General features: G+C 33.8%; 1 protein-coding gene across 2 annotated transcripts in view; it reads right to left on the bottom strand.

The window, feature by feature from the left end:
- Window positions 1–6,252: 6,252 nt before the first annotated feature.
- Window positions 6,253–10,986, bottom strand: part of LOC135842737 (peroxidase-like) — a 36,309-nt gene continuing 31,575 nt past the window's right edge. For both annotated transcript variants that reach the window (XM_065360340.1, XM_065360341.1), the window contains 6 exons: window positions 8,691–8,844; window positions 8,458–8,614; window positions 8,081–8,251; window positions 6,697–6,895; window positions 6,505–6,610; window positions 6,253–6,411 (listed from right to left, as the gene is read on the bottom strand). In XM_065360340.1, coding sequence (XP_065216412.1) covers window positions 6,345–6,411; window positions 6,505–6,610; window positions 6,697–6,895; window positions 8,081–8,251; window positions 8,458–8,614; window positions 8,691–8,844 — 854 coding nt within the window. In that variant the 3' untranslated portion in view covers window positions 6,253–6,344. The remainder of the gene's footprint in view (window positions 6,412–6,504; window positions 6,611–6,696; window positions 6,896–8,080; window positions 8,252–8,457; window positions 8,615–8,690; window positions 8,845–10,986) is intronic.

The raw sequence follows: 10,986 nt of genomic DNA, 5'->3' as shown, positions 1-10,986 counted from the left end.
GATTTTCAAAATTGAATTCAGATATCCTAAAGAGAGGCACAAAGGCCAGAAATTTTGGTCAAAATTCCAAATATTTCTGAATAAAATTAAGCGGCATATCGATTGTCTCTTGTTCGAAGGTCAAAAATAGCAACCAAAAAAAAAATGAAAAATAACTTTTAGTAGTGTCGTTCATATGTAGGTAAGGTTTCAAGGGTGCTAAGTTTAAATATCATTTCTGATTTCTGAACATAAATTTAGTTGAGTTTTCAAATTTCAATTACCTACTGATTTCAAATTTCAAAATTTATCGTTTTTGAGTCCCTTCCTCCCCACTTTAGGATTTGATCTCTGTTCAACAAATTTCGAAATATGAGTCTTCAAAGTGTGTCAATTTCTCATAAAATCACGAATTCGTGAACATTACGAACGACCCCCTCCTCCCCCCTTCAACCATAAGAGAGGATTGGAATGAATTGAATTGTTATTTTACTGGACTATCAGAAGGAACTCCGTATGATCGGAATGTCTCACATCAATTTTCGTTCGAGTTGGTAAGAATGAGGTTCTTAACCACTTGAGTATCAAGTGTAGGTATGTTTATGTAAGGATCATGGCATGGCATGACAGTCGTTAAATTCTTAATCTCCCACGAATAATGTCACGCCAAACCTTCGAGGCTTCAGTTTGTGGTAAACCGTTATAGTAATAGTAATAGGGTAACAATTCACACCTATACCGAAACATACAAATTATATCGAGGCAAAAAGAAAAGAAAAGAATTCCTCGACTTAAACAGGCTTATTGTACAGGTGCTGAATCATTTTAAAAAACACGAACAGGTTAAAAAATAATAATAATAAACTCGAAGCTTTCTTTGTTCGAGATTGGAAGACTCGAACGTATCGTCAAAGAAAAAAATAAAGGGTGAAAAAAGCACGGATATAAGAGGAAATTGAGGAAAATGTAGGTTATAAGTACAATACGAACATGTCATTTAAACAAACAACACACAGTCAGCAGCTCTCTCTACAATGTAGTATATATAAAGGTACCTAATAACGGAATTCATTATCAATATATAGTAGCAGCCGGTAACGTTCTCTCGACACGAGGGTTGCGCCAGGCAAAGCTTTCAATGTGATTGATTCCATTTTCCACGACAGGCCAATGATTACGGTCGCGTATAACGTTTATAAAGAAAGTGCTGGTTGAGCTACGTTACATATACGCAACCATTCGGTAAGTATACGAGTATACGAGAAGGTGGGCAGGAAAAGCCACTTATTTCTGACTTTTCTGCATCTCTCTTTCACTTTTGTATTCGACGTTGCTCGTTTTACGTATAGTTCAAAAAACGTCACCGGAGTAGTCGTCTTGGTGTGTTTTAAGGTTGGAATTTTTCCACCTTGTGTTACGAGTAGATGATGACGTTGTCATTCGAGTAGGTACGTAATGTTGTAGTCGACCCTGCGTTTACCAACACGTGTCATTTCACGTAAATTAACACGCGGTTCTCGTACATCGTACGAATTGTGTTTTTACGCTTGAGATTTGCAGAAATTATACAGGGTGTCCTGTCCTATTAGAAGGTTGTCATATGTTTTGGATTTGGGTGTAGTGTAACTAAGTTTATGCCAGAAAAAAAAGTCGTTGAATGAAGAGGATGCTTATCTTGAGGTTTGTAAGGATACCTAATGGTTTGAAAAAATTCAAAAGAATGTAATAATTTAGTACCTGAAAGACAACTTTAAAATGAACAAAAAAAACTTGCACGATTGAAATATCGCATATTTTCAGTTTATTACGATCATAAAACAATTTCAATGGGTAACATTTTGTGGAGAGACTCAAACTTTCAAAACTTGACTAGAGGCTCCAGAACTGCTCAAAACGGTTCGAAACCGTTTCCAATCGATTCAAGGAGTAGAAAATAGGATATACACAAAATTTCAGCTTTCTTGGCCAATTTGTTAAAATTTTAATTTCTTTCATTTTTGGTCGTACGAGTAATTATGTATTTTCAAAAATCCAGCAAAATATCGAAAAATTCCTGAAATTTTGTCCAACTATATATTTTGTTGCAGGTTCAAAGTTTTCAGCCCCCTAAAAAACTAAAAAAAATGGAGGGGAAAAAATTTCAAAAAATTACTGAACCTGTGAAAACTTCAAAATTTTTCATCAGTCCTCCCCCTCCCCTCCAAAAAGCAAAACTTCGAATTTTTGATGTTTAGGGATCGAGCAATTTTTCTGTAAGAGGAGGAGATGAGAGGTCAAAAATTTAGTATATGGAGAGTGTTTACATCAAGGGTGACGTTTTGGACCACTTTCGACTCATTAGGTATGTGGATCAAAGGCCATTTCACCCATCTCATAGGGGAAGGCATTTTTAGCCACATTGGTTCAAAATATTCATCTATCGTTTGGGATACTTTACCCCCTTTGCAAGCATAATTAGCCTATACTCTTTTCCTCGATCTCCCACCACATTTAATGTCTCAGTCAAGATTCAAAACTTTGTATTTTTTTCAACTTTTGGCCAAAAATATTCCATTTTTTCGTTCAAGTTTCAGAAGTGGATTTGGAAAGAAATTACACTCTCGTGTGTTTCCTCTTGTATCGCTTTTCTCTGGAAAAAAGAAGTAAAAATAGAAAGAAATTATAATTGAAATATGCCACATTTTTAAGTAGAAATGTCTCAAAAAAAATCCATTTTTTGGTCGAGTGTTTTCTTGACTTGCGTTCTTCTTAGGGTGGATTGTCCCCCCCCCCCCCCCATTGACAGATTTTAGCCAAATTCAGCAGAGACCTTCATTTAGAGTTGAAAGTTATGTACTCAGGAAAATGTTTTAGCTTCGGAGGTGTCTCTGGAGGAGAGATATGAGCCCTCAAAGACGAGACATTTTCAAAAAAATCGTGGTTTTTTTTTCTGCAAAAAATAACCTAGTTTCAAATGAATGTATTTGAGATTCAGCTTGGATTTCTACAATCAATCGACAAATCGTGCATCGAATTACGTCCTGACACAGGTTTGTTGTATATTTAGTAGGCACCTACCTATGTGCTTTTCGAGGTTTAGAGTTCACATTCAGGAGAATAAATCATCATCTTATAGGCACCGAAGAAAGTTCAAATTCAATGCCTTTCGATCTATGCTATTCATCGTCAAAATCCAAGGCCTTTTTCAGAGTTCTACTGAGCGATTGAAAATTTGCAAATGGATTATTTTTGGATAAATTCGTGATTTGAAAATTTTTTTCTCGCTAATATTCTCATTAATTAAGCCAAAATCTTGAAAGATATCATTCCTGACACTGGGGAAGTATTTTAGAACGCAGTAATGTCAATTTTGGATCATTATTGTCAATTTTAAAAATCGAAAACAGTAAGTAGGTACCTCAAAAAACTCGTGAAATTTTTTAGATTTCTTGAAGTTGGCAATCATGACCAAAAAATTGGCAGCACTGAGCTGTGTTCCAAGTAGTTGAATAATTTTCGTAGTGGGCACACTTACGAGAAAAAAATAAACTTGAACAAAAATTTTTGGCAAATTTTGAAAATCAAAATTGACAATTTTCGAAGATTGGTGCTTTTAAAAGAATAATAAATCCATCCAGTAAAAATGATGAAAATTAATTCTGAAACAAATACATATCAACTCTCTCGAACCGAATTCAACCATTTTTGGTCATTCTGGAGCCTCCAGCGCGATTTCGATTCCTTCAATATTTTGAAAATTCCTCAGAATTCGTTAAAATCAATTTGGCCTGCTAAAAATCGACTTGTGTCTAATTTTCGATCTGTTTGAAGGATTTATCCACATTCGATTCAACTTTCAAGTAGGCACCTCGAATGCATTTTTATGATCAGAATAGGTAGGTACCTATTTATGGATAAATACTAAAAATCAAAAAATTTCTGTTGATAGGGTTTCTGAAATTTTCACAAATGGCTGTATCTTGCCTGGAACCAATCTTTCGGATCCAAACTCCACCATTTCGAATCATTCTGGAACTTCCACTGTAATTTTTGATTCCTCGAAGTTTTAAAATCTCCCCTGAAGGCTTGGAAATTAATTTTGGGCTGCTCCAAATTCTGTTGGAAACAGGCAAATATGAAAATTTTTCAACAAAGATGGCAATTTCACCCCATTAAATGATAATGAAGTTAAAGCCAGGGGTGAGGAAGGGGTATACAAAATGTTACCACAGGGCTTTCAGAAATTAAGCAACGACTTTTACAGGTTAGTTTCAAAATCTGTGAAAATGGCCAAATTACCTTAGCAATTTTGATCAAAAATTGTAAATGAATTTTAAAAATTGCCGAGGGGTTCACTTTTCAAAGTAAATTTAAAGCAAGTTGAACAGCATGAAAAAAAGAATGATGGGCAGATTTAAAATTTCTGAAACTAGAAGACATCCTATTTGGGATTTATTGCCTTCAGTTTTTGAGAACAATTTTAAGGCCAATCTTGGTTGACAGATCTTGACCAGATGATCTAGCCTGAATTTTCATGAGATTTCACTTTTTTCGAAGAAAAATATCACTCTGGCTGGCTTATTTGAGGCTTAGACCCCTTCCCTTCCCCCTTCCAAGGAGTTTTGTTGCATTGAATATGAGCGTCACAAATACATGAGCAGTAACCCAATTACCAGACCTATTTCTGAACCCCTTTCATATCGTAGCTTCGAATCTCTTTTCAAGATCTCATCTTCGATTAAAGAACGACCTTTTGAAAAAAAAAAAAAAAGATGAAACAATATTCAGGCTTGTTCATTTATTGTTACTCTCTTTTTAACACACTCATTGCCACTTCGTCGTATAAAATGATGAATATAAGAGAATTCTATAGGCTTACCATACGCTTACTCCTTTATTATCCTAGATGTTCATTTTATACTGTGTAGTATACGTTACATACGAATAAGTATGTTTAGACTATCACGATAAGACGAAGTCGGAGCATGAAATTTATAATTTTAACAAGAGTTAACTCAAGTAAATGCACTCGTTGAAGAATTCGCGAAAAAGGCCAACTTTTCCGATGCGATATATGCTACTCGTATGTACGTTGGTGGAAGTGGAAAATTCATCGTGTGAGAAAGTTCATGTGTGTCTATAACATAACGTACCATATAGTCTACCTACATTACATTTATACATACTTTATATGTACTCCGTACAATATAATTATACTTTTTAATTACATCGAGAGAGAGAAAGAGAATACTTTACGAATAAAAGTTTATGGTTTATTCGTCGTGTAGTAAAAAGTATATCTCTACAATACACGATGCGTAAAACATTACATTACGTATTAAGTAAATGCCACGCTATGCACGCCAAGACGCTGAGACATTTCCGAAAGAAGAAATTTCATATTATGTATTGTGTTAAAATTCAGAAAATATACGAGAATATACCATTGAATTCGATAGAAAAAAGCAAAACTTCAAATATTATTTTTTTACCGGTTACTCGTTAACATAAAACGCCCGTTTTTGAGAGAAAGACGACTATGTCGAGGTTGAAATATTAATTATTAATATTTCGCGTAAAAGCGACCGTTGTATTAAGTATAAAAAATAATGTTCTTTTAAGTACGACAAAAAAAAAGAAAATACCCTTCTGAACACAGTAAAGGTATAAAATAAATCACCGGTGTACCCGCAGGAACGTTGAAAATAGAAAAATCTCGATGTTAAAGGAGAGAGGTACGAGTAAAAAAAGAAAGCGAAGTTTAAATAAGATCGAAAGCGTGGAAAAAATCTTAAGAATTGTTTTCGATGGAAAGTATAAAGAAAAGCGAGATGTCTTTTAAATGCAATCATAAAAAGGAGACAGCATTTTAGTCCGCTCAAAGGACCAAAAATTACGAAAAAAGGGCTTTGGTGTTGGTACATATAAAATATTGTGATGTCTCGTGCTGTGTGATGATCTACTTTTTCGCCTGCACACTTGAGGGGGGGGGTTCGTTTCATTCTATTGGTGTTATATGCAGATGGGTGAACGATATGTGCGTGAATATAGCTGATTTTAACCGTAAGCTCTTACGTTTTGAATTATAATAAACGAGAAAAATATTGTAATTTTACATCGCATGTTTGACAATTGAAATAAAAAAGGAAGGATTCCATTTATTATGACGAGATATTGCAAGTTCCCTCAAATCGTGTCAATCGATAAAGACAGTTTTTCAAATGATTTCGCTTGTATCAAGGATTTGTTGCGAAATGCAAAATTTAAACATAATAATAACAAAACATGGAGAAAAAATATTCACATTATTGTAAAGTAAACAAAAATATTGTAAAAACTGCAAAAAATTAATATATTAGGTAATACAATTCACATGTAATATTTTACTAAGCAGCCCAAGCTCTCAAATTAAATACCGAAGTGATATCTGAACATGGTATTAGTGGATTTGACCTAGAAAAAAAAATAATAAGTTGAACTTCCACTGTCAAAATCTATGAAGTTTGGTCGAAAAAAAAGAATTATTTTATATGAACTACAACTTACTGAGAATCAAACCTATGAAAACCGCTAGGTTGAGCGAATTGTAAATTATCACTGGCTAAGCAAAGTAGCATCGAGTATGTAAATTTTCTTATACTGTTTAATTGCTCTGCATTAAAAAAAAAAAAAAAAAAAAAGTTGAAAATATTATTGCTCTAATTAGGTGTACTCGTAGGTATGCCAAGTGAAACATACCTAAAGTAAATGCACCAGGATGTCCACCGAATTCGTAATAAAATCGGTCAGCGAATTTGTATCTGAAAAATGCTTCTGCTATGACGCAATGAAACGAAGGACTTGTCAGCGTACCTGGTGCTCTTTTTTCTAGTAATCCGCCTACTAAATAATCTATGTCGTGGACACTGGAATAAATGGTGGATAATCTTTGGATTTTCTGGAAAAATTAAAATTTATTTGAATAAAGTTAAGTGGTAAAAATTTATTGGAGACCTTTATTTTGATTTGAAAAAATCACCCTGAAAAAAATTTCTGCCTAGGAGATGTCTTCTGAGGGGTGACAGGGAGGTGAAATTTTTGATGAAAATCTCGGTTTTTGGGATTTAGATCCTACCCAATCTATTTTGGAAAAAATGGCTCAAGTCCCCAACGATAGAATTTGAGAAAAAATTCATTAATTTTTTGAATATTTGAAGTTGGCAAAAGGGGTTAAAAAATTGATTTCACTGAAATTCAAAATATTATCCCAGTTTCGAAAATGATATCTTTCGATGTTTTGGCATAATTAATGTGAAGGCAATAGAATTTCAAAACACAAATTTACCCTGAAATTAGAAATTTGAAAATTTTCAATTGGTCTTTGGTTTTGATTGCAATAGCCTAGGTCGACACAGAATCTCAAAAGTATGTTTTGGAACGCAAAAACAATTCAAGTTGGAATTAGAGCGAGAAAATTGTGATTTTTTCGGAATTTCCCCTCTCCTCCCCCCCTCTGAGGGTTCATATGTTCCCTCCAAAAACACCTCCGGGGCTAAAATAATTCTTGGTGACTTTTAACTGAAAACGAGAGTCTCCACTAAATTTGGTCAAAATCCTTCGATATTTTCTTTTTCACGATCTATCGTGGTGTTAATGCTCCTTCAATTTGTTATTAGGCAACTTATTACATATACGAGTACTTTATGTTAACATTATCATTATGTAATATTCCTGACTGAAAAAATTCAAAGAGCATCCAAAAATACACTATACCGAGGCAGATTTCAGAGTTGAATAATTTTATTTTTCGATTTTTGAAGAAATTGTTGAATATTAATTTCAAATGGTTTATTTTTCATGAAAAAAACCAAATTCGGTTGAAATTGATGTGGAAAGCTAAAACTTGCTTTTTGGCTTATTTTTGATCTTCAAAATTGATTAGTGGTGGTTTTGAACTTTTTCAGGGCTACTTGCAGATTTTTAGATCCGAAATGATTTGTTTGGTAATTGAATCATTTGAATACAAAATATGAAAAAAAAAGTTGTATAAGTATGCGGATGCAGTTTAATTAAAAAATATAGGTATGTATTGAAAGAAATGGCGAACAAAATACAAATTTGGTTAAAAATTCAAACTACTTACTTCGTCTTCCATCACATCTCTTAAATCTTCAAAACTATTTACAGGTGATAACCCACATAGAAGCCTCATAGTGCTGTATGGAGGTATTCCGAAATCTCTTCCTCTGTTTATATCCATACTGAGTAAATCAACTCCAAATGGACCATTAAATCTGAATAAAAAATTTGTAATCTGAAACAAAACACGAAAATTTCCTTTACATGTAGTTATACATAAATTATAATTTAGTAATTTTCTTATCATTTCGGGATTGATTTTAAATTTGGTTTGTAGGTACTTCAAAACAAGTCAATTTTCTTAAAAATTATTACTCATTGAGGTAATAAGTGAAAAAAACAATCAATTAGGGCATGATTATATAAAACCGTAAAATGTACCTCGCTACTGAAAAAAATATCTTGCTGGTGCTGTGGCTGTGAAATCAAACCACGTAAAAAATTATCAAAATTTCCCGGAGCCTGAATAATACCCGGTCTGTTGGCCCATTCGCTGAGGCTTATTTGATTCACTAGGGTTCGATTTTCGCTCACCAAGCTGAAAAAAAATGCATTCAATGATTAAGCTGAAACTATTGTAAGTTTTTAAAACCAGTTGTTCGATGTGTCAGTACCTGATTGATCCTTGAATGGTGCTATGATATGAACGAAATGCAGCTGCCACAAATTCACTGAGCGATGATGGATTCATATTGGGGTTATATCCGTTTGCGTATCCAGAGCCAGTTCTTAAAGGTACCAAGTTATTGTTCCTTACGTATGAAGGACCTATTTGCGAGAACAGAAAGACGAAAATTCAGTAGGTAGGTAAATAGCGAAAAACTTCATAAATTTCGTACATGTCAAGTTGGACTCATATTAGTTAAAGTCGAATATTTTTAAAATATAATGATTAAATGATTAAGAAAGTGATCACTGATCAGGTTATTGAAAAGTGAAAAAATTCTATCAAATGTGATGACAAAAAACCGAGTTGACCTTTGCCATTTTTAAAAGGACTTTTTTTTCAAAACGTTTCGTTATACCTATTTTTACAAGGGAACTTCTTTGGTCACTCATGAATCACGTATCAGAGCATTGAGACTCTCAATGTCTTTCTCAAAAAAAAAACTCAGATTTCCAAACAATAAATTGAGGGTTTAGCAAAAATTTTTTCAACTTTTCATAATAATATGTAGTTCAAAAATTACGCATATCGCATATCCATGCCTAATATCGATTAAAAAAATCTAAAATCTCGTTTTTTTCGGGAAGTCTCAAAATTGAGTTACAATCGCGTTTAAAATCCCGAATTTTGACCCTACGTGTGGGGATAATACAACATAATATTTCTGAGTGCTCAATTTATTCGAAATAAATCCCGAAAAATTGCGAAATGTGGTTCGGATTTTTTTTTGTAGGTCTTTTGCTAACTTATCAACACGTTGCAAAGACCACTTTCAACATGAGGGGGAAAAACTTTCTCAAGAATAATTTTTTGTTCAAGAATTCCTCAAAATTTCAAAATGTGTGATTGGATATAATTGTGGGCATCTTTTTCTAAAACATATTCTAACCATCAATTGGTTGTAGGATCTTTTTTTGATATAGATAAACTTGAACAAAATTTTTTTCAAGAGATTCAAATTTTGGAAAAAATTTTGAAATTTTCTCAAACAATTTTTCGAATAACTTCATTAATGTTTCAATAAAAACTCACAGATTTCTCTTGAAAATGAATTTTACAGATTGAATAAGTCTATCAGAATTACTCTTAGTTTAGTTTACCTTCTCTGGTGAAAAAAGAGAAATCAGGGACAGACTCCATAACGGACTGGTAGTCAAGACATACATGACGCAGTTGCTGATGGAGCACAAGGACATAGGCAAGTACCTATTAGAAAAGCCCAAGAAGAGGGACTCCCCTACCTGCTTGAGATGCGATACTGGAGAAGCCGAAGATACTCCTCACATTGTGTGGAGATGTCCGAGACACAACGAAGCTTGAGACTGGCTCAAGCAGGCCCTGATGTTACACAAATGGCCCTGTGAACTGCCCGACTTGCTCAGCCAGGGAGTTAAACCATTTTCAGTCTTTACTAGCGAAGCGTTCACTATGAAGACACACCAGTAAAGCAAAAGCGATGTTGCATGATCAAGTATTCGAATGCAGCAGGAGCTAGCTAGTAGTGAGATCTGGTCTATCAAGGACACATAGTGTCTATAAGTGCATGGGCCAGGCACACTACCCCTGACTTGCAAAATCAGGGCTGCATACCGATAAACATAAACATAAACGGTATTGGTATTTAGCATACAGTTCCCAAAATGGTATTGGTATTTCAGTATTCTCCAATACAGATATCAAATTTTGGTATTTTGGTATTCGTTACCTTAATGCCAAATCCGAGTATGTCCATACAAAAAAAGTACGATTTTACTCATCACTGATAAGGTTCGGATATGCTCGGAAGGGGAAGGGTTCGTTGAGTTCTGATTGAACATCGGTCAGCTTCGTGCATCTTCGGTGGTGCATTTTAACTGTACTCAGATGCAAATTTTTCAATTCAGGGCTTCCCAGAGTCTTATCAGTGAAGCAAAATGACGATGTTTTTTTGGATGGACATACTCGGATTTGGCATAAAGGTAACGAATTGGTATTTTATTATGTTGTGGATTTTTTTTTGGTATCTGGTATTGGTATTGGTAATTGTACCAATATAATACCAAATAAAAAGTGTATTTTTAGGCCAGAATTAACAAAGTTTTTCGAATTTTTTTTAGAAATTACACTTTTTTAGTTTTTTCTATTTAAACACCTCAATTTGCGAGTTCAAGGTTCATCATTATCACTTACAAGCTTTTCAATATGAGTAATTTATTAGTTATTTTATTTATAATTTTGTAATCAATCAAAAAATTCAAAATACC

The sequence above is a fragment of the Planococcus citri genome, chromosome 4 (genome assembly GCF_950023065.1).
Source record: "Planococcus citri chromosome 4, ihPlaCitr1.1, whole genome shotgun sequence".
Taxonomy (NCBI): Eukaryota; Metazoa; Arthropoda; class Insecta; order Hemiptera; family Pseudococcidae; genus Planococcus; species Planococcus citri.
The sequence above is the reverse complement of the archived record's forward strand: the minus strand, read 5'-3'. Positions and strand labels throughout refer to the sequence as shown.